Source organism: Theropithecus gelada, chromosome 7a, assembly GCF_003255815.1.
Source record: "Theropithecus gelada isolate Dixy chromosome 7a, Tgel_1.0, whole genome shotgun sequence".
Taxonomy (NCBI): Eukaryota; Metazoa; Chordata; class Mammalia; order Primates; family Cercopithecidae; genus Theropithecus; species Theropithecus gelada.
This window is the reverse complement of record NC_037674.1, coordinates 53,002,993-53,030,957: the sequence shown is the minus strand read 5'-3', so window position 1 is coordinate 53,030,957 and position 27,965 is coordinate 53,002,993. Positions and strand designations below refer to the sequence as shown.

Here is a 27,965-nt window from a genome sequence, read left to right as displayed (position 1 = left end):
CCTGTGACTCACAATCCCCTGAGCCTGCATCACACAGACTCACTCCAGCCTGGCTCCCATCGTGCCTTGCCGGGGCCACCCTCTCCACCTCTTCTGAGTCTCTGAGTTCTCCCCATGAGGTACCCTCTCTTTCTGGGAAAGTTATCTTCCAGTTGGCCTGGAGGCCGGGAGGCCGGGAGGCCAGGAGGCCAGGAGGGGCTCCCTTGGTTGTGCTGCCAGGCCCCCACAGCTGCTCCCCACCTGACTGAGAGCTCTGGGCACTGCTTCCTGCAGAAGGCATACACCCATTCACTCCTCACCATGTTCTGAGCCCTCCTCTGTGCCCAGTCTGCACCCGGCCCTCAGCCCTTCCCTTGCGAGGCCCTCAGACCATGTTCTTGTTGATCTGTACAGCAGCTCACTGGAGTGGGAGATGAGAAACAAACTCGGAGAAGCTAGGCGACTTGCCCACAGTCCCACAGCTCACATCGGCCGAGCTGGGACCAGAGCTCTAAGGACTCCCTGGAGCCCTCCGTCCTCCCAGGGCTGTGTGCACACTTTCTGGCCTCACACATGGCTCATGCCACATCCAAGCCTTCCTGTGATCTCTGGCTCCTGGTTGGAAGCAGGAGCCGCCAGGGTGCCTGGTGTCTTTGGGGGACCTTCAGAGTATGGCACATTCAGTTCCTGTTTCGGGGGAGCAGGCAGGAGGGGAAGGGGTTCCACAACAGCTGCAAGGTCAGGTCTCAGGGCCCCTCGGCAGGAGGACTCTGCAGAGACCTTTCAAGAACTTGGAGGCCGGTGGTCTGTCTTCCCCTCGACCTGGCTCTGTCCTCACCCAGGGGGACAGTCGGGGCCTTCCCCAGAGCAGCCCCTCCACTCCACTGTTAGGGTGGTTCTGTCCTGAACTCAGCCTGATCTCCTCACCCCTCCTCCCACCCCAGCGGTCTTCGTGCAGAGCCCTGCGGGGCTGGAGACCCCTGCTTCATCAGAGCCACTCCCCTGATGGCCTGCCCTCTAACCAGGCCTCAGCTAAGCCCCTGAGCCCACTTCTTCCTTTGAGGAGGGCTGCGTTACTATCCCATCACTGATGAGGAAATGGAGCCACGGAGTGTGTCAGCAGCCAGCCCATGGTCAGACAGCTGGGGGATGAGGAGCTGGCACCGGAACCCAGGTGTGTCCCCTCCTGGACCTCTGTCTCTGGCTACATCTCCATCTTTGAAGCCCATGCTGAGCCAGTGCTGCAGGCGGCTTGGGCCACCAGTGGAGAGGCCTGTCACTTGCCCCTCAGGACTTCAGTGGAGGCCACCCAGGCTGGTGCAGGCTGTACTGCAAATGACTGAGGATGGATGGCCTCCTGTCTCCCCCGCCCAGACCCTTTCCAGCACTCAGACTCTCGGGCTTCCTCCCGCACAGAACCTGGCCTCACCCTGAATGCCCGATAACCAGGCACCAAGGAGGAGTCCCGATGCCTCATGAGCAATCCACACCTACCCTGGTTCTGCCCAGCCTCCCCCATGCCAGGGAGCCCTAAACCTCATTTAAAGGCCCAGAAACTGCCAGCAGAGGAGAGGAGTGAGCCCAAGGGCCTGGGAGCTCTTACTTGATCTCCGTCTGGCCTCCTGCCTTCCGTGCGATCTGCACCAGTTCCTTCCCGTACCGCTCCTCCGCCTGGGCCCTGCAAAAAAAAAAGGGCATTTGAAAGATCATCAGTGACTTGCCCCCTTTGGGGGAGGCCCAGGTTTGAAGGAACACAGGAGAGTTTTTTTAAAGCAGGACATGTTCTGACATGGCTTGGCTGGGATAGGGGCCTCGGCCACTGCCCCAGGAGCTGAGTGGAAGACACCTGTCTCCTGCCCTGTGCTCCCCGTGGCCTGCCCAGCAGCTCACCTCTGCCTCAGTAGCTCCTCCATGTCTTTGCACATCTTCCTCCCATCCAGAAGCCGCTGCAGCAGCACCTCGTAGCCCGTGTGGGCTGTGAAGTCCCTGCACTGTGACACAGGACAGAAGGACACATGAGGGCCACCGCCAGGCAACACCAAGCACAGCCCTGTGGGGACCCTTCCACCATCTCCAGGAACAGCCTCTCTCCTGCCTCTATCTCCCCTACTCAGGGCAAGCTCTTGGGACTCTAGACCGGGCTTTACACAGGCACACAGGAGGTCCCCTCACATCTGCGGAGGTGATAGGTACATAAGTGAACTCCACCCAGCTGACAGAGCTGGAGGTGCCGGGCCTGGCATCAGAGCTCACAGGACAGGACACACATCAGCATGAGACAGCAGATGGGAAGGGCCACCCTTAAGTCCCCCTGATGACAGTCAGCCCTGAAATTCACTCACTCACGGTGCCACCCTTCCAATATCCCTATCTCAGCTAAGTGGGGAAACCGAGGTGCAGGTGGATGACACATGATCGCATCCAGAGTGGCCCAGCTACAAAGTGGCTGGCCTGGCCTTGAACCCCAGGGTGTTTGACTGGAGTCCCTGCCTTTCGCCTCAGCACTGTGCAGTCTCCATGACCATCACAGCAATTGCAGTTTCTTGGGCACCAGCCATGTGCCAGATGCCACGCTGGGCTCTCTGTGGGCTCAGGAAACACCCCTCATACAGATCCAGGGAGATGGTCATGGAGGGTTACTTCAGTCAAGGCCAGAGCACACGCAAACACACCCTACATCCACCTCTGGACTGGGGTGGGGTGGGGAGCCTCAGAGAACTCTCCAGGGACAGCTACCCTCTGCTGCCTGGCACTTGCCCAGCTTGCCCTGGCTGTCGTTCTGGCCAACCCAATTCTCCTTTCTCCCTGAGCAGTGGGTTCCAGGTGTGTGTCTGAGCTGCTGGTGTGGGAAGCTGGTGTGAGGAGTTAGGGGAGGGAGGTAGTCTTTAAGGACTATGAAGGAACAGAGGTCTCCCAGGACACTCCCAGGCCTGGGGAATGGGTCCCAGGGCCAGGCTCCCCCCCACAACCCCCTAAGCTCTCCCGGGCGCTGCGTGCAGGCTTACTCCAGGGCAGCTTGAGGTGCAGGGGAGACAGGATTTTTGTCACCAACTGAACCAAGGCAGGCCTGACATTCTGCACCTAGTCTGTCTTCCTTTCTATCCCTGAGGACCCCTAAAGCCTCAGAGACTGGAGCAAGAAGTCGCAGCTCCCCTGACCACACACATTACAGTCTCCAAGGTCACACACACTCCAGGGTCGCACACACTTAACATGACTCAGGTAAAGCCTGGTGCTCCTTCCCCTGACCCATGTCTCCCCTCAAACGCCACCTTAGGGGTGTGAGGGGAGCAGGGATGGAGTCAAAATCAAGGAGAGCTCTCTGCAGGAAGAGGCATTTGAGTCAGGTGCTGGAAGGAGAAGGTACTCTCCAAGGTCTAAGGAGAATCAGAAGTAGCAGGGAGGGGTAGCAATGGCATAAATTGCCCCAACAGCACCCCCGCTTCCCACCAACTGCAGTCCACCATCAGCAAGCTCAGAAGGGTGGACTCTCCTGGCCTATAGGACACTTAGGACCCCAAGCTCCTACCCCCTCCATAAACATCCCTAGAATTTCCCGAGGAGGGCCTGGCCCAGGCTCAGCTCTCCCACAGAGCAACAAGCAGGGTGTCTAGCCTGTAAGGCCAGAAGCTGTGCCCCCAGCCTCAGAGGCAGGCCTCCACCCCCATGTCCAGGTTGGTGTCACTGGGCTAGCCTGGGCCAGGCTTCCATTTCTGTGGTTTACGGTGGGCAGCTGCTTGCAGCCCGTAGCCCTCCCCTTCCCATCCCTGAGCCTCTGCCCTCGCTTCAGACCCTCAGGTCGGAGCCCCCGGCGGCTGGGAAGAAAAACAAATCTGGGGCCTCAGCCTCCTGCCCCTGCCTGGAGGGATACCAGCATTCAGGTCAGAATGCCACAGATCCCCCCACCCCAGAACCGGGAGCCACCTTGTGCGGCTCCCCTTACTCCTCAGGAAACGGAGGCCAGAGAGGGAAATGGCTTGCTTGAGGCTGCAGAGTCAGGACGAGAATCTGGACTCTCAGGGGACCTGTCATTTCTTCCTGATACCTCTGGAGTGGCCGCCTGGAGCCCAGCCCTCACGCCAAGGGAACCCTTCTTTTGTCCTTATGGAGGCCCCCAGAGTGGAAAGAGAAGCAAGTTGAACCTACGTTGGCCATTCAGGAGGAGTCAGACAGCAGCGAGAGGCCCTGCAGGCTGCGACCGCCGTGCTCAAGCCCCCAGAGGCTGCAGGCTCCAGGATCCCGCCCAGTCGCCCGCTCAGAGCTTTGGGCTGCTGGCAGGGGCTGTGGCTGAGTGAGCTACTGTCACAAGGACTGGGCGGTTCCGAGGAAGTGCCTGACTCTCCAGGGGCTGCTCATGATGGCTCCCAGCCCTGCACCCCTTCCCCCAGCCCACGTCCTCCTCCTTCACCCCCACCCCTGCCACCTCCTCAAGGGCATGGGTCTGACTCAGTGCTCCGGGCTGGGAGAGTCAGGCTCAGGATGTGTTTAGGAAATGAATGAACCCACCATCCTACAACTTAATCAGTCGTTTGGGTCTGCCACCCAAGGCCCAGCATCAGCATCACCCCCAGGGGCCCTACCCTAGTTGTCCCCCACTCTTACCTCCCTCTCCCCTCCTCCTGTCCGACCTCCATCATCTGAATGCTGCCTGTGGCCCTGCCCTTTGTGAAATCTCTATTTATCAAGTCCACCTGGCACACACTGCACCCAGGGTATCACAGGGTATCATAGCGTTATCTTCCTGACCATGACACACATCCTGGGAGGCAAAGATGGGGACAGGAGGCCCAAGCAAGGAAAGAGACTGCCCAAAGCCACACAATGGGCAAAGGGCAGAGTTTGGGATCTGAACCCAGGTCAACCTGTCCCCAAAACCATATACCTACATCAGCCATTTAATAGACAGCCCAGGAACCATTTTCTATTTTGGAACGTCCAAACATGATTCGAAAAAATAACTCTTGAAAATGATTACTCAAATTATCTCCACCTCAAATCAAAGCTGTATTTTGGGCTATAATTTGGTTACTGTAGATTCACAGAGGGTAGCCTGGTGCCCAGGCTGGGTCAGAGGAGTGCAGCCCTGGAGAACCAGTGAACAGCCAGTGGTCACGGCCCAGCCATGTGGCACCCAGGACAACCTGTCCTGGACTAGGGGTGCCAGGTGGGGAGCGGGCACAGTCCCTTCCTCTGGGAGGCTCACTTGAGCCAGATGTGGGACCCAGCCCTCGCCATCCATGGTGTGTGGCCATCGGCTCCAGGCTGCATCCCAGAACTCCAGGAGGAGGCTCTTGGGAGGAAACATATTCCTGCCTCTGCCTTGAGGCAGTGCGGCCAAGGCCTGGGTGGCCTGTTCTGTCCAGAGATAGCCCACTGGTTTCATTCTCTGGTGGGTGTTGGTGTGAGCCATGGCCCAGGCCTGTGAGCTGACCAGGGCCCTCCACACCCCCACTGGTTGAGTGGAGAAGCACCCTCTGTACCTACCACCACTTCCGCCTTTTCATGCCCATAACACTCTTGGTGGCTGCAGGGGCGAGACCACAGACATCAGGGCCTGAAGCAAGCCACTTTACTTCTCAGGACCTAGTTTCCTCATTGTGGATGTGGGGGCAGAAGGCTAACCCCTTTTCAGGCCCTGACAGCCCACCCCTCTAGGGCACAGTCCTGTTAGTATGGACCACAGTTCAGAGAGGGTCCTAGGGCCTGTCTAAGAGGCTGGGAAGGGTCTGACCGACTAGATGTGGGTTCACACCTCCCGTGACCCTGGCCCTTCTCAGCCTGTTTCCTTCCCTGTGAAAATGGGCCTAATAGTTCTCACCACAGAGAGGTGTCCTGAGAAGCAAGTGAAATGGTGTGCATAGGTGAGAACAGTGGACTCAAGATCAGGGCTCACCACAAGGCGGATACAGGGCTAGGGATGATGACTGCCATTTTATGGATGAGGAAAGGGTAACCCAGAGAGGTTACCCAGTCTGCCCAGGGACCTGCAGGATGCAGCCAGGATATAACCCAGATATCCCAAGCCATGATCTTGGCTGTTAACTTCCCATTACTTCGCCTCTCTGCAAAGCCCCACACTCAGGGCCTGTCACCCAGTGGCAGTTCAGTGAGCAGCAGCTCCCCGAGCCCTACCCGCCTGTCTGCCACCTCCCCCACCAGAAACACCTTCCCTCAGCAGGGGCCAGGCTGGAAGAAGTGAGTCACCTCCTCACCTCCCCTCTCGCCTTACACACCTTCCTCCACCAGAGGGTCCATTTAAAGCAGAGCAAAGCCTTTTTCAAACGCTCACTTGCCTGGCACTCCAGAATACACCATCTATCAGAGGACAGCTAAGCCTCCAACCTTGGAGGGGGACACCTGGGTTTTGGTCCCAGTTCCCATCTGCTATGTCCAAGAATTGGCACCGAAATCTTCCCTGGGAACCAAGTGGGGGCTGTGGAAGGTAGCCAGGAAGAGCTGCCTGGTAATTCTGTCCATGAGAACAGCCTGACAGGGAGAGAGGGACCCTAAGGAGCAGCTGAGTGGAGCAGACTATTGGGTGCAGTGGGAGGGGCTGGAAGTGGAAGGCTGTAGGGAACGGAGTGGTTAGGGACTGTAGCGGGGCAGGGTCGCCAAAAAACCTGCCCAGGTGCCAGGGAGAGAAAGGGCTGACCTGTGTGCATTCGCTATCACCAGTTACAAGAATACCAGGGCAATGAGACGTTTCTCCCCTTTACAGTCATGGCCCCGTGCCCCACCCCACCCATGGAGACCCCAGAGGCAGCTGGCAGTGCAGTGTGGGTACCCCGTGGCAAGGGAGGAAACCGACCTTGTTCTCTTTTCCCCATCAGAGGCTTCCAATAAAAGTCGGGGGACTGGGGAGCTTTACATTGAATGACAGAGTGAAATTGTGACACTAGGTTGGACTGGATTGGGTTACACCTGAAGATGACTAAGAAAGCTCCAGCATGGGCCCACAGGTGGGGAGGCAAGACCTAGCAGCGGATTTGGAAGGTAGAGGAAAGAAAAATGTTTCTGCTTGCACCCTACCAACTTCAAAAACCATCTGGTAAAAGGCTTCCTATTCTTGCTGAAAATCTTTCTAATGGCTGACACGCTCTTTAAAAAGATTATCTTTTATTGGTGGGTGAAGAAACAGAACAGGGAGTGTAAATTCCCTGCCTGTCCTGTCATCTCAGATGCCTCGGGAGTCAGGGCCAGCTGTTTTGGATGGCAGTTGTGGAGCCGCATGGTGCTGGGGTGCTCTCCTCCCTCATACCAGCAGTGACTTCTGTAGCCGGTGTGGCTGACACTGTGGGTTTGCTAGCACCTATTTCCTGTCGCTTGTCTTCTGTGGACTGAGAACCTGGGGTAGGAAGGGCTGAGCTCCATGGAGGCAGAGGGGGTCTTTCAGGTTCCCCACTGGATCCTGGCACCCAGTGCCTACACACCACACTGCTCACAGACACACTGAGTGACAGGCTGGAGAAGTGCCTCGGTGAGGCCCTCAAGAGGACAAGGCCTTATGACTGCTGCTTCCTGAGATGCCCCATGGAGGGGACCAGATCATTTGCTTGCAGATTCAGTGACCCATTACCCAGCACCTTTAAGGAAGCCAGACATACTGGTTTCCTCTACTTCTTACAACAGTCCTCTGAGGCAGGAATTATCATCCCCATTGTATAGATATGGAAACTGAGGCATGCTAAGTCAATGAGTAGCAACCAGACTCATTCCACTGCCCTACAGTTAGTACCCCACAATGGGACTCCTCTCCACCATTACTGGTTGGCAAATTGAGGCAGGCAAAGAGCCAAACACTCAGGTACAATATGGATGGATGGATGGATGGATGGGTAGATGGGTCGGTGGATGGGTGGATGGGTAGATGGGTAGGTGGGTGGATGGATGGATGGATGGGTGGATAGGTGGGTGGGTGGATGGGTGGACTGGTGGACGGGTGGACAAATGGAGGGATGGGTGAATGGGTGGATGGGTGGATGGGTAGATGGGTGGGTGGATGGGTGAATGGGTGGATGGGTGGATGGGTAGATGGGTGGGTAGATGGATGGACGGGTGGATGGATGGATGGGTGGATGGGTGGATGGGTGGATGGGTGGATGGGTGGATGGGTGGGTGGATGGGTGGATGGGTGGATGAGTGGATGGGTAAATGGGTGGGTGGGTGGATGGATGGACGGGTGGATGGATGGATGGGTGGATGGGTGGATGGATGGATGGGTGGATGGGTGGATGGGTGGGTGGGTGGATGGATGGGTGGATGGATGGATGGGTGGATGGGTGGATGGATGGATGGGTGGATGGATGGATGGGTGGATGGGTGGATGGATGGATGGGTGGATGGGTGGATGGGTGGGTGGGTGGATGGAGGGATGGATGGATGGCCAGAGCCCTCAGTAAACAAGGCAGTTGCTTACCCAGAGTATTTGGGAGGAGGTGATAGGGAGGGAAGGAGGGTTCCAAGCCAAAGCTGTGAGGGAACTGCTGAGGTTCCAGTCTCACCTGGAGATCTCTGTGAGGGCATCAGGAGCAGAGGGAGCACTAGTGACTGGCATTTCTCAGCCCAGGCCAGGACTCATGGGGGCAGAGGCAGGGAGGCCAACTCCTGGTCAATGCAAGGAAAGGCTTCCCAGGAGCCCGAGTGGCTGCAGGTATGGAAAGAGGGCGGGGTGCTTTGACAGGTGGAGAGCGCCCATCACTACAGTCTGTAAGCAGGTCTGGCTCCACAGAGAGGACTCAAGCCTCAGATGTGAAACTAGAGACTTGCTGTCTAGGGGTTCCCTGACCCAAGTGCTGCTGAGATCCATGGATAAGCAAATAAATATGGGACGAGGATGACTTACAGCTGTCTGAGATGGCCCAGGGTAAGTGTTGAACAGAGAGGGCCAAGAAGGCAAAGACAGACAGTTTTTAGAGAACAAATGTGCATTAATGTTGTCAGATGAGTAACTCTGTGTTCACCTGGGCTGACAGGACCTTGAGATTAGAAATGAGTTTCCAGAGTGCCACGGTTCTCCTCCGAGTCCCAGTCTGATGGCCTCTACTGGGCCTTACAGAGCCCCTCACCTGAGCAGCCCAGTTGGCCGGGCCCCGAAGATGCCTGGGCTGGGCTCCATTGTGCTGGGAGGCCCACAGGCCCATGGCTGACAGGGGCCCCATCAGAGCCCTGTGAGCTTCCAGGGACTCCCAGGGGTCCCACTAAGGGGACAATACAGGCACTGGACAAGGACACACTGCGCATGAGTGTGGCACCTGCCCTCGGCAATACTGATCACGAGGCAGCTGTCTGTCATGAAGATGAGGAAGGTGACGACAAGAGAGATGACTCTCTCTAATGTTGTGGGGCGTCTGGCTTTTGACCAAGGTCTGTCTGGCTTGAAAGCTTTGTTCTTTTAAATAGGCCTTTTCAATGACGAGGCAGGAAAGCGCCCCACTACCTCAGTTCCCCTGCCTGCTTCCCTCCTGCACTCTCATGGGGCCAGCCCAATTCCCACTTCTTTCTCCTGTGTCATGAAACCAAAACATGCAGAAAAGTGAGAGAGGGCTGGACATGATGGCTCATACCTGAAATCCCAGCACTTTGGGAGGCTGAGGGGGTTAGATCACTTGAGCCCAGGAGTTTGAGACCAGCCTGGTCAACATAGTGAAACCCTGTCTCTACTAAAAATACAAAATTAACTGGGTGTGGTGGCACACGCCAGTAATCCCAGCTACTTGGAGGCTGAGGCAGGAGAATCGCCTGAACCTGAGAGGCAGAGGCTGCAACGAGCCGAGATTATGCCATTGCACTCCAGCCTGGGTGACAGAGTAAGACCCTGTCTCAAAAGAAAAAGAAAAGAGAAGAAAAGTGAGAGAGGAGGCAAGGAGCAAACACAAGATGGCCAGAGGTAGATGGAGACACGCCCCTCAGGCTCAGCTGCCTAGAAGTCCAGTGCTAGTGCTGTTCCTGTGCAAGCCTGCTTCAAGGTAACAGAGACAGGTGCAGGGAGATGGAGCAGGTGTCTGTAAAGGTGGCCTGAGGCCAGACTGAGGAGAGCCAAGTCATGCACAGCAAGGGGCAGGACCTTCCCAGGAGGTCATAGGAACCAGGACCAGGTTCCAGATTCAGGGGAAGGGATTGAGTGGGTAGGGTGCCTGGTGGGGCTCTCACGCATGATCCCCTCCAATCCTCAGGGGACCCTGTCAAGTCAGTACTGTGCTGTTACTGTCCCATCTTTCAGGCAGGTGAGGAACTGAGGATAACAGTGACTCGTCCAGGTCACACAGCTCTGTACAGCCCTTGCCAAGCTGATTTGGCAGTCGGGGGCTCACTAGGATCCAGCAGTGGGTGAGGCAGGAGGCAGAGGCCGACAGTGAGGGCAAGTGAGGAAGGGAGGCCGTGGGCCCTTGGGGGTGACTGATGCAGGGGAGGATGGAGCTGAGCCACTCCAGACCCTGAGCCCTGGAGGAGGCACTGACCCTATAACCAGCCAGGAGGGGTCCAGCTGTCTTCACAGGAAGAGCAGGGCTCCTTGCTACATGGATTCCTGCCTGTGAGTGACCAGCCAGGGGTACCAGTGGTCCAGGCACTGTTGTTGCACACCCCCGTCCCCAGGCGTTGCCCTCCCACACCACCTACACCTGCCAGGGATGTCCCAGAGGAGCACAGGCTCAGGCACTGGGTTCTGGTTCTGGCCCGTTCCACACAGTCTGCATGAGTCACAAACCTCCTGGGCCCAGATTCCTCCTCTGTAAGATGGGGATGAGAGCATCATCCGCTTCCAGGGGCTCTGAGGACTAAATGGACAACACCTGCAGGAGCGTCATGCAGGGCACTTGACGCTCACTGGGCTCCTGGAAGGGCAGCCGAAAGGATTCATGCATGTTAACTGAGAGGAGCCCAGGGAAGGGGCGTTTACAAGAACTGAGTTTCATCCTAGCTGGGACACTTCTCTAGACTAGTGGCTCCCACTCTCTGGCCTTAATTTTTTCATCTGTAAATTGGGGAGAATATGTGGACTCCTAAGCCCTTATAGGGCTGATATGGGGTGTCCTGCTTTGCGGCTGTGAATTGTCGTAGGTGTGAGGGCTGGCAGGCTCCCTTGGGCTTGGGACTTGCTCAAGAGACAGAGATGGGCCCCTAGAGCTTCAGGGGAGCCCCACTCCTATGCCCATGCCCTTCCCTGAAGGCAGGGAGAGACCCCTGCAGCCTCTGGAGGCCCTTTAGCCCCCTCTGCCAGCCTCAGCAGGTTCAGGACCTCGAAGCTGAGCCTGAGGCCTTCCGTGCCTGGGGGCTAGTTGGACTCCACACCTGCAGGGGACGGCATGCGGGGCTCCTTATCCTTGCTTGGCCGTTAACCTGCACGTCTCCACTCTCAATCCTCTAACGTTGGTTTACTACTACAATGTTTACAGACAAGGAACCAAGGCTCAGAGAGTTGAGGGGCTCCCCAGGGCCACCCATGAGTGTAGTAGGATCAAAGCGGGCCACTGGGCTCTAAGGTCAGAGTGAGAGACAAAGATGGCGCCTGCCAAGTAAAGGCTTCTATGTTGGAGCCTGGGAAATTGCTCTACTCTGCCCAACACAGCCAGCGGACATGTTGCACAGAGCCACGTTGCGGAGAAACACGGCTCTAAGTAGAGTCAGATGCTCCCCCTACCCCAGGCCTGGGGAGCTGGGCTGTGTGAGGAGTCTGGTGCTCTCTGGGACCATTCATTATTTAACATTTTAGTCTCAGCCTACACAGAGGTAGGACTCAAATCAAGACTGCCGGGTGCAGTGGCTCACACCTGTAATCCCAGCACTTTGGGAAACCAAGGCGGGTGGATTACTTGAGGTCAGGAGTTCGAGACCAGCCTGGCCAACATGATGAAACCCCATCTCTACTAAAAATACAAAAATTAGCTGGGTGTGGTGGCAGGTGCCTGTAATCCTACCTACTCGGGAGGCTGAGGCAGGAGAATTGCTTGAGCGCAGGAGATGGAGGTTGCAGTGAGCCGACACGGTGCCATTGCACTCCAGCCTGGACAAGAGAGCAGGACTCTATCTCAAAAAACAAACAAAACAAAACAAAACAAAAAGACGGCTGGACCCTGAGTACAAGCTCCTTCCCTTGAGGACTGGGAGTTATCTGAGGCCTGGGATGAAATTTCTGCAGCCTGACACACAAGGCACGAGATGGGCGGATCACGAGGTCAGGAGATCGAGACCATCCTGGCTAACGCAGTGAAACCCCGTCTCTACTAAAAATCCAAAAAATTAGCCAGGCATGGTGGCGGGCACCTGTAGTCCCAGCTACTCGGGAGGCTGAGGCAGGAGAATGGCATGAACCCGGGACGCAGAGCTTGCAGTGAGCCGAGACTGCGCCCCTGTACTTTAGCCTGGGCGGCAACTGCCTAGGCTGGAGTGCAGTGGCATGATTACAGCTCACTGCAACCTCGACCTCCTGAGCTCAAGTGATCCTCCCACTTCAGCCTCCCAAGTAGCTGGGACCACAGGTGTGCACCACCACGCCCCAGCTAATTTTTGTATTATTCATAGAGATTGGGTTTTGCCATGTTGCCTAGGCTAGTCTTGAACTCCTGGGCTCAAGCAATCCACCTGCCTCAGCCTTCCAGACTGCTGGAATTACAGGCATTAGCCACTGCACAGGGCCAGAAGTCCTGATTTTTTTTTTTTTTTTTTTTGAGACGGAGTCTCGCTCTGTCGCCCAGGCTGGAGTGCAGTGACCGGATCTCAGCTCACTGCAAGCTCCGCCTCCCGGGTTTACGCCATTCTCCTGCCTCAGCCTCCCGAGTAGCTGGGACTACAGGCGCCCGCCACCTCGCCCGGCTAGTTTTTTGTATTTTTTAGTAGAGACGGGGTTTCACCGGGTTAGCCAGGATGGTCTCGATTTCCTCACCTCGTGATCCGCCCGTCTCGGCCTCCCAAAGTGCTGGGATTACAGGCTTGAGCCACCGCGCCCGGCCTCAGAAGTCCTGATTTTTAAAGGCTCCTCAGGTCCAGGCAAGCTGAGGCTGGGACAGACATTAATTCCATGCAGGGTCTTCTCTTGATCCACTGAGGAAGTTGGTGACCCAGCCTCCAGGCCTTCCCTCCAGACCCTCCTTGAAGAAGAGTGAGAGCTGGTGGGCCTTAAGGAAGTTGAGACGTCATAGATGGACTTTCTTGGGGAGCTGGAAGGCAGAGCAATCGCAGGGAGGAGCCCACAACCCAGGGGCCCTCTAAAGCAAGTGTCTCCCTATGTGTGCCTATGGTGGGAATATGATGAGGAGTCTGTCATGGACTCGTGGCCAGTCCAGGTTGGGCAAACTTAGGAGGGTCCAGACCTCAGTCTCCTCACCTATAAAATGGGAACAACAAAAGCAGCTCTACTCAGGCCCCCGAAGAGCCAAAACAATCTTGAAAAAGAAGAATAAGGTTGGAGGACTCACACTTCTTGATTTCAAAGCTTACTACAAAGCTACAGTAATTGAAATAGTGTGGTACTGTCATAAGGACAGACATATAACCAACAGAATGGAAATAGTGAGCTCAGAAATGAACCCTAACATATATGGTCAATTGATTTTTGACAGGGGTGCCAAGACCGTTCAATGAGAAAAGGACAGACTTCAACAAATGGCGCTGGGAAAACTGGATATCCACATGCAAAAGAATGAAGCTGGACCCTTACTTTATACCATATGCAAAAATGAACTCAAGATGAATTGAACACCTAAATGTAAGACCTAAAGTTACAAAATTTTAAAAGGAAAACATAGGGAAAAACTTCATGATATTTAACTTGGCGATTATTTCTCAGATATGATATTAAAATCATAGGCAACAAAACAAAGAGTAGACACATTGCATTCATCAAAATGAAAAACTTTTGTGCATCAAAAGACAATATCAAAAGAGTGAAAAGACACTCCGGAGTGGGAGAAAATATTTACAAATCATATCTCTGATAAAGGATGAGTATCCAGAATATATAAAGAACTCCTACAGCTCAACAATAAAAAGACAACCAATTCAAAAGTGGGCAAAAGTCTTAAATAGACTTTCTCCAAAGGAGGTATACAAATGCCCAATGAGCACATGAAAAGATGCTCAACATCATTAATTATTAGAGAAATATAAATCAAAACTGCGATGAGATACCACTTCATGCCTCCTAAGGTGGCTATGATTAAAAAAAAAATAGAAATTAACAACAGTTGGCAAAGATATGAAGCAATTGGATCCCTTTTGCATTGTTGATGGGAATGTAAAACTGTTTGGCAGTTATTCAAAAAGTTAAATAAAGGATTACCATACGATCCAGCAATTCCACTCCTAGGTATATATATAAAAGAATTGAAAGCAGGGTTTCAACAGGTACTTGTACACAAATGTTCATGGCAGTGTTATTCACAATAGCTCAAAGAAACAGCCCAGTGGCCATCAATGGATCAATGGATGTACAAAATAAAGTATATGTGTAGAATGGAATAGTATTTTGTTATAAAGAGGAAGAAAATTCTGACACATGATATGACATGGATGAGCCTTGAAGACATTATGCTAACTGAAATAAGCCAGCCACAAAAGGACAAATATTATCTGATTGTACTTATAGGAGATGACTAGAATAGGCAAATCCATAGAGCTAGAAAGTAGAATCGAGGTAGAACAAGGTATGAGGTGAAGGAGTGGGGAGTTATTGTTTGATGGGTACAATTTCTGTTCAGGATGATGAAGCAGTTCAGGAAATAGTGAATGTTCTTAATGCCTCTGAATCAATACTTAAAAATGGTTAAAATGGTCAATTTTATGTTACATATAATTACCACCACCCCCAAAACTTTTAACCTCTGCTCACTCAGGTAAGTCAAATGAGGTCATGAAAATGGTACAAACCAGATGTATGCCCATTGTCAGCAACGGTAATTTTTGTTTTGTTTTGTTTTGATGTTGAGTGTTCGCTCTTATTCCCCAGGCTGGAGTGCAGTGGCACAATCTTGGCTCACTGCAACCTCTGCCTCCCAGGTTCAAGCAATTCTCCTGCCTCTGCCTCTCAAGTAGCTGGGATTACAGGCACGCACCACCACACCTGGCTACATTTTTTGTATTTTTAGTAGAGACAGAGTTTCACCATGTTGGCCAGGCTAGTCTTGAACTCCTGACCTCAGGTGATCCTCCCACCTTGGCCTTCCAAAGTGCTGGGATTATAGGCATGAGCCACCACGCTCGGCCAGCAATGGTAACTAATTACCACAATTATCTATGGTGACGCCTGTCAACCTAAAGTTCTACATGGAGGCACTGGGGAACTTTGAAAAATACTGATGTCCAGGTCCTACTCCCAGAAATCGGGATGTAATTGACCTGGGGTGTGGCCTAGGCATTGGGATTTTTTAGAATGACAGTCCTACAGTCTGGCTCTCTGCTTCATTTCTTTTCTTTCTTTGTTTTTTCTTTTTTGAGACAGTCTTGCTCTTTTGCCCAGGCTGGAGTGCAGTGGTGTGATCATGCAGTCACTACAGTTTCCAACTCCTGGCCTCAAGTGACCCTTCCACTCCAGCTTCCCAAATACCTGAGACTACAGGTGTGCACCACCAGGTACAGCTAATTTTTGTACTTTTTTTTTCTTTCTTTTTTTTTTTTTTTTTAGAGAAGTGGTTTCACCATGTTGCCCAGATTGGTCTTGAACTCCTGGGTTCAAGTGGTCTTCCCGCCTCAGCCTCCCAAAGTGCTGGGATTACAGGCGTGAGTCACCCCGCCTGGCCACTGTTCTATTTCTGACCTTATCTCCAACTACTCTCAACCTTGGTCACTCTCTCTAGCCATGCAGGCATGCTCTTGCTGCAGCCCATCACCCCCTCACTTCCTCCCCAGTGTGACTGTTTCCCATTCCTGTTGCCACAGCTGGGAAGCCCTGAGTTCCATCTGACCACCGCATCCCCACACTGGTTGCTGGTCTCCAGGGTTCCAGCTGGCACTTCCTGTTGCCCAATGGTGGGTGGCCTGTCAACACAAGTGGGAGGAGCTGTCACTCTCCTGCCTGCTCCATCACCCATTGCTCAGTGTGCCAGGCCTCAGAAAACCACCACACCCTCCCATTAACTGCAAAGGGCTCTCTGACCCAGACCTGGGAAGGTGGCATCCAGGCCTAGCCCAGTCTGAAATTCCATGCTTGTGGCATCCCCCAGGCCCACATCCCTTCCATGAGGCTCAGTTTCCTCTCTGTAAAACAGTAATAAGAATACTGACCTCACAGGACTATTGCTGGAATTCAGTGAGATAACATAGATCATCTTGTTACTTGAAACCAAAGGAATGATTCTCTAATGGTGGAGTATAACATGCAATGCTGAACATCAGTGGAGGAGGCATTCTGGAAACAGCAAGATCTATGTATAAGGCTCACCCTATAGGTGCATATCCAATTATAAATCTGGGTCCCCTGGGACCTGTTCCTGGTCTGCTACCCCACTATGGTGAGCAGGAGGAGGTGGTCCCTTAGCACTGCCCTGAGCCGCAGGAGGAGGTGGTCCCTTAGTACTGCCCTGAGCCACCCCATCCTCAAAGCCCTTATCTTAAGTGATGATGACCCTGACATCCTACAGATGAGGAAACTGAGGTTCAGAAAGGGAAAATAATTCTCCAAGGCCATCCAGCAAGTGTGGGTGAGGGCTGGGCGAGGCTTCGAAGAAGCCCGCTTCCTTCTTCTTTTTTTTGAGACAGAGTTTCGTTCTTGTTGCTCAGGCTAGAGTGCAATTGTGAAACCTCAGCTCACTACAACCTCCACCTCCTGGGTTCAAGCGATTCTCCTGCCTCAGCCTCCTGAGTAGCTGGGGTTACAGGCACGAGCCACCATGCCCCACTAATTTTTTGTATTTTTAGTAGAGACAGGGTTTCACCATGCTGGCCAGGCTGGTCTCGAACCCCTGACCTCAGGTGATCCACTCGCCTCGGCCTCTCAAGAAGCCATTTCCTTCTAAGCCTGGAGGATGAGTCATTACTGAGTCTGTGAGGGAGGAACCTTCCAGAGCCAACCCAAATGGGAGTCCCGGTGTGGGCGGCCCAGGGCCCAGGGCATCATTCTCTCTAGCTGGAAGCAGAGGCAGTCTTGGTTTCCACCCAAAGTTCCCTCCATTGTGTGGTTTGCAGCGTCAGCCAGGCTCTGGGTGAGGAGGAAGGGCATCCCACTCACAGCCTGCAGCCTCTGTTTTCTTTTGCACGAGAGGAAACAGCCACCACCAGAGAGGGTGTAGAAAGGCAGAAGAAAGTATCTCTGCCACCACTTAGGGCAGAGACCTTTCATAATCCAGCTCGTGCCTTCCCTTCCTACCAGTCACCTTGCACAATGCTCTGGGCCAGAAAACTGTCTTCCAAACCCCCTTCCACACCTTTGCCCATGCCGTGCCTCCCACCTTGAGTGCCGTTTGTCCTCCTGACATCTCAAATCCTCACCCACCCTCCAAAGCCCAAAGAAAGGCCCTCCTTCTCCATCCCAGGGGCTGCCCTAGCTCTGTGTAGATGCCAGGAGCAGCCAGGAAAAGCACGTGGGTTCCTGGGGACTGGAGCACAAAGCAGGTCATCAAGAAGCAGATCTTGTTTTTTATCAAGAATAAAATTGAATTAAGAACACCAAATCGACCCAGAACCCTGCAGCTAGCAAATCCTGGCAGTGACCATCTGCAGGCATCGCAAAAGCAGATCAAGCAAGACCACAAACCTCTGCAATCTTCTAACACCTGAGCAGCCAGCCATGTCCTGTGGAACGGGCACAGATGAACCAAGTTCTTGGTCACCAGAGGCCCATGTACCACAAAGTATGCACAGTGTGTGGAAAGGGCGTGCTAGCAAACCACAAATTTGGCGTAGAAACACCAACTCAGTCTTGAAAGCAGGAATTACTTAGTTTTCTTTTTAAATATTTTCTTTTTAATGACACAGGTACTCTGTATTGACTTGCAGAAAATCAGATGGGGGATGGAGAGAATCCTACTTCCAAATCCATAGACACCAATGTTAATATGTAGGGAGCCATCCTTTCATCCTACACAAATTAAAATAGAAGCAAGAACAAACTCTCTAGAATTCAGGGGCAGAGGGCAATAGAGTTCGACAGACCTGGGTGGGAGTCCCTGCTCTACCCTGCACAGGTGACCCTGGTCTGGTCCTAATCCTGCCGTGCCTTAGGTCCCATCACAGAGTCAGGAAGACACTGACGATGGGTTTGGGAGCATGTGGACTGAATGGCACCATGCCTGGCACAGAACAGGCACTCAGCAAACAGGCAGCATTGCTGCTCCTCAGGGGATGATGTAAGTAGCTGGGATTCAGGGAAAAATTCTTCATGGGACTTGAAATAAATGTCATCTTTTTCATTTTTAATTGTTTGATTTAATTTTGAATAATTAATACATTCATATGGTTCAAAAATCAAACAGTATAAAAACATCAATCCTGAAAACATTCACAGACGCTCAGCCTCATCCCTCATCCATCTCTTTTCTCTCATTCTCCCAACAGGCAACCACTTTAATGAACTCCCTGTGCATCCGTCCACAGATTTTTGTTGTCAATACAACAAGCCTGTGCCAGTATAAATGCATATTTCCCCACTTTTCACAATGGGTTGCCGACCAGACACACTGCTAGATACTCTCTGCTTTTTACAGGGAACACCAGGTCTTAAAGAGCTTTCCCAATCAGGAAAGGGAGAGCCTCCGTCCTCACTCCTTCTGACAGATGCAGCCAGGCAGGTGCTGAGAAGGTACTTGGTGGCAGCAAAGGCAGGATGTCCAGGGCCTTCAAAGCCACAGCAGTTTGCTGGGCTGCAAGGCCTTCCACAAAGTCAGAGCAGGCTCTAGTTTCCAGCAGGGCCCCACCCACAGGCCCTGATCCTTCCAGGCCATTCTGGGGTCCCTCCTTTCTGTGTGAAAAAGCTCCTGCCCAACCAGAGGACTATGGGGGATCCCAAAGTGGCTGCTAGTGCCCATGGCTAAAGAACTGTCCCCACTCTTTCACCCAGAAATGCCTCCTCCCCTGGAAAAGAGCCATTCTGCCCAAAGAAATCATCCCCAAGTGAAAAACCTTTAGAGTCAAAGATCTACCCATGGTGTTACTGTCCAGAATAATAAATAATTGTCAGTAACCTAAATGTTCAGCCATGGGGGATTGGGCAAAAAAATCACAGCATAGTCACCAAATTCACAAGCTAGAGCACTGTGCGGCCATGAACATCGGTGTGGCCGAAAATGAGGAACCCATGTCCACACCCACAAGTGTTCCTGATGGAGTGAGTTACGCTAAAAAAAGGAGAGGGTGGCAAACTGTGAACACTAGCGCTACTGAACCATACACCAAAAAAATGGGTAAGCTGGTACATTTTATGTTATGTGTATTTCACTACAATTTAAAATAAAATTTAGAATACTAGAAAAAAAAGGAGGGAGGGCCGTGCATGGTGGCTCACGCCTGTAATCCCAGCACTCTGGAAACCAAGGCAGGAGGATTGCTTGAGCCCAAGAGTTTGAGACCAGCCTAGGCAACATAGGGAGACCTCACCTCTGCAAAAATAAAAAATTTTTAAAAGAGAGGGAAAATACGAAATTGTGTACACAGTATGCTTGCACCTATGTAAGGCAATCTCACCCAAACACAGCAATATCTTAGCAGTTGTGTGATTAGACTAAAGGTGCTTTCTCTTTTCCTAGTTTTCTCCATTTCCCCACTTTCCTTTTAGGATTTTATATTAGTCGATTTTGTTTCTTTAGACAGTACATATATACACATACACACTTTAAATATATATATACACACACACATACACACTTTAAATTATACATATACACACACACACACACACACACATATCTTTAAATGCCCAGGATAGAACAGGTGCCCAGCAAATGTCAGGCTCTCCTAATGCCCCTGGGCCATGGTAGACAAGTCTGGGGGTAGAGACAGGCAGCTTTGTGACAGGTCAAAGTAGCGCCCCTCAGTCCCCTTCTCTGTAGTCTCATAAATGGGCATCTCAGCGTCTCAGAACTGGGGAGGGAAAAGGCACCAGCGGCTGAGTGCCACATAGGGAAGGGGCGGACCAGCCTGGCCAGTCCCACTGTGTGAAGCTGGTGAGTCACTGCCCCACCCAGCATCAATGCTGTCACCTGTTAAATGGGCTTGGGGAGGCTCAGCTCCTCCCAGTGTGGCACAGGGGTTTCCAGATGGAGCCAGAGCCCAACCTCAAAGGAGAGAGACGCCCACATGTCAAGGGGAAAGTTCACGCCTATTGTCCCCATACCCCCTTGGTGGTTCCCACCCAAAGGGTGGGTGACGGTCACTGTAGTGCATGTGGCCCAGCCTCCCCAGGTCCTTACTTTTCCTTTTAACTACCCTAAAAGGGATAGGATGTGGATCTCAATAGAATCTGATCCAGAACTAGATTTTCCCTCTTAAAACAATATCTAATGACATCTTTGCAAAGGCCATTAGATGGACATACATATTGTGAGGGATGGGGGGCCTGGGAGGGGATGGCACAGTTGAGATGCTGCTCCTCTCAGAGCACTCCTTGCCTGACCCAGTTATTCCTCCAGCCCTGGCACTGGACCATGGCTTCCTTCAGGTCAAGACAGTCTCATTCATCTGATTAGATGTTGCAGGGTGAAGAAGCTCAGGGGTCCAGGGTGGACCACCTAGTAGAGAGCCCTACTCACCAAATATTTGCAGAATATAACAAAAGTGAAATGAAGCGCTGGGCACTGTGGCTTACGCCTGTAATCCCAGCACTTTGGGAGGCCGAGGTGGGTGGATCATCTGAGGTCAGGAGTTCGAGACCAGCCAGGCCAACATGGTGAAACTCCACCTCTACTAAAAATATAAAAATTAACCGGATGTGGCGGCGCACGCCTGTAATCTCAGCTACTCGGGAGGCTGAGACAGGAGAATCGCTTGAACCCAGGAGATGGAGGTTGCAGTGAGCTGAGATTGTGCCACTGCACTCCAGCCTGGGCGACAGAGTAAGATTCTGTCTCCAAAAAAAGTGAAATGAAGTAAAAAATGGGTTCAGGAAGGGAGATGGACCATGGAGACATTCACTGTCCATTCATTTATTCTATGAACATATCCTCAGCTGGTACCCCACTCATCAGCCCTGTGCAGAGGATACAGACAGACATTTCTTACAATAGTTCGGCCGCCTACTGGGAGTGGAGCTGTGACAAACTGGGGGCAGGCGGAGGACCCTTCCTTCTCTGGGTTTCCCAGCTCCTTAGACTCAGTGCTAGGCTAGACAACATGAGGTCTAACGCCCTCTCCGCTCGGACAGCTGGGATTTGCAGACTCAACCTTGTCTCACTGACAGGTCCCACTCTGAGGCTCATTTACAAACTTCCTGCCAAGGGATGATGCTCTTTATCATCTGCATGTATCACAGAAATCACAGTATCCCTTCCCTCCCCTGTGGCTGGTCTGCCCTGCCTCACTCCTACAGCAGCATGCATCTGAACACTCAGCTGCAGCTAAAATCAGGCTATAAATAAATACTGTGTGGTCACACTGATACAATTACAAAAACAGGTCGACCGAGGGACAGGACTGTGTCTGCACCCATGCTGAGTGTCCCCACTACTTCTGTACCATTACAGCTGCTTTTCAGACTGTTTCTGTCTCCTTCCTTACAATCAGGCTGCTAACTGCCCTGCCTGTGAAATGTCCTTTCATAGTCCAGGTCCACCAACATTTATCCATCACCAACTGTGTATTAGGTACTGTGCAGACCGCCACCAATTGCTACATCTATAGGCTAAAAGACCCCAAGCCAAGTTCGTTAAAATTGTGGGTGAAATTAGAGTTCACAGGACCTGAGTAAAAGCTAGGGGACGTCTCCTAGGAGTGTAGTATATGAGCTTTAAGGAAAGCTCTTAGGGAAATCATCTTTGGCTCCTGAGAAACCACTTTTGCTTCCTCCCTTACTGTGAGCTAAAGCCAGACACAGCAGGGCTAGCTCCCCTCCTCCGCCCCGTGTTCTGTATGGGTGAGGTGATATGGGTGATAACTGAAGGGCTGTGATATCAAACATGATCTTTCTAGTTTAGCCAAAGTAGGGTCCCTCCACTCTGTCAACTCTGTCACCCAGACCAGAGTGCAGTGGCGCAATCTCGGCTCACTGCAAACTCCGCCTCCTGGGTTCAAGCCATTCTCTTGCCTCAGCCTCCCAAGTAGCTGGGATTACAGGAGCATGCCACCACGCCTGGCTAATTTTTGTATTTTTAGTAGAGTCAGGGTTTCATCATGTTGGCCATGTTGGTCCTGAACTCCTGGACTTCAAGTGATCCATCTGTCTTGGCCTCCCAGAGTGCTGAGATTACAGGCGTGAACCACTGCACCCGGCCTAAAAACCAGTCATTTCTAAACAGTGTGCTGGCAGGCCGAAGGGTTTAATGACAGTGCCTTGGGCTGGGGTGGGGGAAGGCCCAGACAAGGGCCAAGCTGGCTGGGCTGTTCCTAACATAACACCTGCGGTCAGAGTAGTGTGCCTTTTCTGTTTTACAGATTTGTCTACAAATGAAGCTTCAAAATATTGTTCTAGCCACCTTGTCTGATCTTCTTACCCCTCTGGGAGATAAGAGGATTTCCTCTTACCCCGAAGCCAAAAGATCCAGTGATATGAAAGATAGAGGGATCCTGCGACAACACAGGTGCTGGAGCCAGCCTGCCAGGGTTTAATCCCAGCAGTGTGACCTTGCGCAAGTCTCTTAATGTCTCTGTGCCTCAATTTCCTCATCTGAATAAGAGAGAGAACAGTAGCATCTGTTTGAAGGATTGAATGAGTGAATATGCATTCATCTTGGGAACAGCGCCTGGCACATCTTTTGTGCTCAGTAAATGTTAGTTGTTATGCACTGGGATGGGCTGAGCATCAGGAAGAGGTATTAGAATCCAGAGCCCTGGGGCAGGTGATGCCTTGATGCGTACAGTGACCTTTCGGGGCGTCGGCCCAGACTCAGTGTGAAAGGTTCCCACTGGCTACTTCTCTCCCCTTCCTGCTCTGGCCTTCCCTAGGGAAACTATATGCCCACCCCAGACCCAGGGAGCCAGCCACAGAGGAGAGCAGGCACTTGGAGGCCAGGAAGCCCAGAGGTGCGACGAGCTCAGAGTGTGGGCAGGATGCCGCTCAGGAAGCTCCACAGGCGCTGGCTGCTTGCTTCTGCTGCTGCTGCCACACCCTGATCCCTTATACGCCACCCCTACCTGTGCCCAGATCCTGCCATAGGGGCTGCTCCTTGCCCAGCTCTGCACTAGGCTCTGGGCCTGGACAGAGGTCTCGGTGATAAGATAGTCAAGGGGTCCTGGCCTGCCCTGGGCTAGAGTGGACTGGGTTTCCAGGCCCTACCCCTTCCCCCAACTTTGTACACCAAGGCAGGGCAGCAAGGTGGTGACTCACATCCCCCACCCCCCAGGGCTCCAGCTGCCAGCCTGGGCCCTGAGCATCCTGGTGCCTGGTCCTCCGGCTGGGCTGAGGCAGCTCTGCCTCCATTCGATTATCTGGGCTGCGCCCACCCTGTCTTTGTAGAGATGGGGGAACTGAGGCCCAGAAAGGCACAAGGTGCCCTCCCCATGTGGGGTCCTTTGCCTACTGTGCAGTCAGTGCAGAGGAAGCAGAACATTCACACGCTGGCCACAGGCCCCAAGTGGAGCTGGCCGGAAGGGAAGGAAGGCCTGGCTCCGTGGCTCTCATCCTCCTGGCTGCAGCCCCAGGAAAGGGCCCAGGGAGGGCAGGGCAGTTGGCTGGGGCTCAGCCGGCTGAGCCGAGGGCCAGAGAGTCCTCTTCGGGGTTGGAGGCAGCACCCCAGGACAGCCATATTCCCCAGCTCCAACCAGAGAGGTCTCAGCTTTTCCCCAGAGCCCTGGGCACAGCTGGAGCTGAGGGGCAGAGGGGGAGTTGAAGGACAGCTGGAAAAATGCTGAGATGATCTGGGGGTCCAAGCTGGGCTGCAGGCTACGTGGCCCGGGCCAAGTCACTTTACCTCTACCACTGGCTGGGCGCCCTTATTTCATGGGGGAAATGACTTGATTTAAGCCTGTGTTGAATTTAAGAAAGTAAGCAAGCAATTGCCTGCCTGGCTGCCTCCTTGAAGGATCCCTAAGGTCTGCAAGGGACAAGGGGCTGGGTGAGGGAAAGAGAATTACCATTTGGAGTGAGGCAAGGGACTGGGGTCTTTAGTGCACTGGATCCCCTTGCTGATCCAATGCTTTAGTTGGTGTGTTGATTTTTATTTACCCCCATTATATAGATGGAGAGACTGAGGCTCAGAGACAGAAATGACTTGCCCAGCCTATAAGTAACAGAGCCAAGACCTGAACCCAAGTTTGTCTGGTCTCTAAATCTGTGACCCCTCCTTTGCTGCCCCACACATCCTCCTCAAGCCCCCACCCATGTGTTACCCTCTTCTGAGGAGCTCCTGCTGTGGGGAGAGGTCTCCCAGAGGAGAAAACAGCTGGGGCAGCAGAAAGGAGGACCCTCGTTCATGGAGTCCACTTGCCTTCCAATCCAGAAGGGTGGGGGCCCGGGTCACCTCCATGACTATTAAGACCAAGAATCAACCACTATTTTATGAGAAAGCTCCCCTCTCAGAGCCGCATCCCATCACCTGCATGGAGATTTCAGCCTAGCTCTGCCCGCTCCACTTGTTCAGTGCCCCCAACCATCCTCACTCACCCAAAATGCATCTTTGAACTGCAGCTGGGGCATCATCCTCAGGCGTCTGCCGCGGCAAAGCTTGCTCTCCTGCCACAGGCTGGCCTGATGGAGGGCCAGGCGCCAGCAGCACCGTCCCAGTCCTGGCAGGGCTGGCCCAGGCCCCCCTTCCCGGCCGGCGCCGTCTGCAGCACTCAGAAGGCAGCCATGAGCCAGAGAGGAGCTGCTGAGGGGAGGAAAAGGCTCAACCTGTTTTGTTTGGGGCTAGAATCGGCAGCAAAATGAGGAAGGAGTGGAGCTCAGTGATGGGAGGGCGGGCCCTGGTGTCCAGCCCAGCCCCTCGCCGACCCTGCGGTGATGGAGGACACAGTCTGGGACCCAGAGCAGGAAACAGGGATGCCAGCCCTGTGTGGGAGGCAGTGGCCAGTGGAAGAGGCAGGCTGGAGTTCAGGCCAGGCAGGCAGGCAGCCCGAGGCCTGCGCAGGAAGGTTTGTGCAACCTCCCCCCTGGGCGGGCGCGGGGCCCTCGCCCACAGGAAGTGGAGTTGCTGTGCTCCCCTGTGCAGCCCCGCCTGCCACCTGCCATCCTGCTCTTGCCTCTGCTTGCCCCTCCAGAGGCGCGGGCTCACTATTCCAGAGGTCATATGCTAAGGGAGCTTGAGGCCCACCAACAGTGTGGCCAGGAGGGGCCCAGGAACCCCAGGTGTGTCACTGGCCAGCCAGCCCAGCGCCCTTCCAGGCTGGGCCCAGAGATGCCAGACTCTCTACCCCGCACAAGCAAACCATTCTTGAGGGGCTTACCCAGGCCTAGGGCATCTGTCATGCATCAAACCCCGGCTGCTCCGGGACCCGAACCAGGTCCTGCCCTCAAGGGTCCCACAGTCTGGGGGCAGACACAGCTGTGCTCTGGGGGGCTGTGAGCACACAGAGGTGAGGTGAGCAGGCAGCAAGATGAGGGAGAACAGCCTGAGGCCCCGGCACTGCCCCCCACCCCCCACCACCGCCACCGCCGCAAGTCTCCTGATTAGACACTGTTTGGGGCAGAAAACCCCCCTCTGAAGATGGAGACTTCCGGCTCAGTGAATGGGAATAGACGGAGAGAGAAACAGAATTATCAAGGTACAGAGTAGGGTGTTTGGAAACCCAGTCTGAGGCCCAGTTTTGTTTCATTTTGACCCTACCCTTCAAGGGCTGAGGGACCTTAATAGACTCTCCAACTCGCTGAGCCTCAGCTTCCTCATCTGCCACACCCAGTCTTTGGAAAGGAGACGGTGTCAAGAATATTTCTGGAATTTCCAGTTTGGTGTGCAGGTGCTGGGGGCACTGTGTGGTACCACCTGAGGAAGAGCCCTGGACTAGAACCCCTACCCCAGCCCTGAGGAGCCAGGCCCTGCCCCCTCAGCAGAAGATACAGCAGGAAGTCCTGAGCGCAGGGCAGGCTGGCAAAATGGGATGAGTCAGGGATTGTCCACAAATCACCACCCTCACTGATGTCTGCCTTACAGCTGACGGGGTGGTAAGATAGATGAGAGTTGCTGCAGATGAAATAGCTGAGCTCCCAAGTGCCCATTATGCATGCCCAGGGTTTAGAGAGAGGTGCACACCCAGGCTCTGAAATAGCCACCCAAGAGGAAACACTCTGGGGAGAATTGCAGAGCAATGGGACTGCCCCCAGAAGGCCCTCACCTCCAGAAACCTTGGACTTGAGCTAACCTTTAATCTGTAAGGCACCCCAGTCAGGTTTTTTGTTACTTGCAGCTGAAGATAACTAATAGTGTAAAAATCCCCTTGAACTTTGTAGGCCATAGAGTGAGGCAGGCTGCACCTCCCCTCCCAATGGCACCACCACCTCTGATAGCACTGGCTCAGCCTCCCTGAGCTCAGTTTCTCCATCCATCAGATGGGATGATGCCTCTAGGTCTGGAGCAGTGTAGAGACCCTCTGTTAACAGAAGTCTCCTGCCCTCTTATTGGCAGAAAATCTCACAGCTGGGCTCCCTGCCCTGCCTCTCTAGGCGTCCTTCCCATCACCTCCCAGAGACTTCCGCTCCGGCCAGGCCTCTTCCCTCTCCCCAGAGGCACCTTTCCCACTCCCACCTGCTCTGTTCCCAGCCTCCCTTCTGGCAAGCTTTCCTTGATCTTCCTTACCTTGGCAAATCCTCCCACCCCTCAAAGCCAACCTCAAGGCTCCCACACATGAGGCCTTCGTTTCCCAATTGCACTTGTCCAGCCAGGGCAGCTCCGGATGGAGGGCCATGCTGGTGATGGGCTGGAGCAACTGGGGAAGGAAGTAATGGGAGGAACCCCTGGAGAGACTCTGCAGTTCTCTGCTAGAGAGTCTTCCTCCTCCCCTCCCTTCCACCCTTACCTATTGCAGCTCCCCGGGCTGGGCGACCAGACAGCCAATTGGGCTTTGGAGTACTTACCCAGCACCGGGTACATCATTCTGCTTTTCACATGGACCGCCTCACTTACACTGTCATTATCCCCACTTTACAGATGAGCAAACCAGTGATTAAAGAGTGTTAAGTAATGCACCCAAGTAACAGACAATAAGCGGAGGGCTGGGCTTTGGTCCGAGATCTGTCGGAAGTCAAAGCACATGCTCTTAAATTCCACGGTTGTCTTTTACCAACAGCCCTCTATTCAAAATGGGTTTCATTGTTCCTTTCTCCAGTTCTACCTCGAGACCCTCTCACCCAAGTTGATAGATAGAAAAACAGTCTAGAGAAGCCACCGGGGCTGATGGTGCTATTGGGATGAGAGGCTGCCCATTCGCAAGGCCAACCATGGGGAAGTATGAGCACATGACCCACTTTGGGCCTTTAGCACATGCTATTCTGCAGTCACTGTGTTATTTGCATCAGTTGAGGATGCTTTTGGCTGCAAAGAACATAAACCAGAGGGTCTGACACAGAGGATGTGTGCTGTCACCTACACAAAGGGGCTGGAGGCAGGGCAGCCTCCAGCTGTGGTACTTGAGGGCTTCAGCTCAGTCTCTCTGAGTTTCTCCTGCATCTATGATCTTCCTCCTTGGGCTGGAGGCCAAGGAGCTGCAGCAGCTCTAGTCTACAACCCCAGACACAGCCACAAGCAGAGAAAGAAAAGGACACCTGCCCTTGTGTCTCATTTTCTCCAAAACCCCTGCACTCTCCCTTCTGCCCAGCTCCCCAGAAGACCTTCCCCTGTGTCTCCTTGGCCCAAAGTGGGTCATGTGCTCATAATTCCCCATGGTTGGCCTTGCAAATGGACAGCCATGGATTCTGAAAGCCAACCACGTGACCACCACAACCTTCTCCTCAGCCCAGGCACACAAGCACTGCTGAGCACCAA

At 53.4% G+C, this 27,965-nt stretch overlaps 1 protein-coding gene across 1 annotated transcript in view; it reads right to left on the bottom strand.

The window, feature by feature from the left end:
• Nucleotides 1-26,890, bottom strand: part of PSTPIP1 (proline-serine-threonine phosphatase interacting protein 1) — a 44,549-nt gene extending 17,659 nt beyond the window's left edge. The window contains exons 1-5 of the mRNA XM_025390582.1: nt 26,855-26,890; nt 25,435-25,547; nt 24,656-24,860; nt 1,870-1,970; nt 1,583-1,657 (exon numbers count right to left, since the gene is read on the bottom strand). Coding sequence (XP_025246367.1) covers nt 1,583-1,657; nt 1,870-1,970; nt 24,656-24,860; nt 25,435-25,460 — 407 coding nt within the window. The 5' untranslated portion in view covers nt 25,461-25,547; nt 26,855-26,890. The remainder of the gene's footprint in view (nt 1-1,582; nt 1,658-1,869; nt 1,971-24,655; nt 24,861-25,434; nt 25,548-26,854) is intronic.
• Between the last annotated feature and the right edge of the window lie 1,075 nt (nt 26,891-27,965).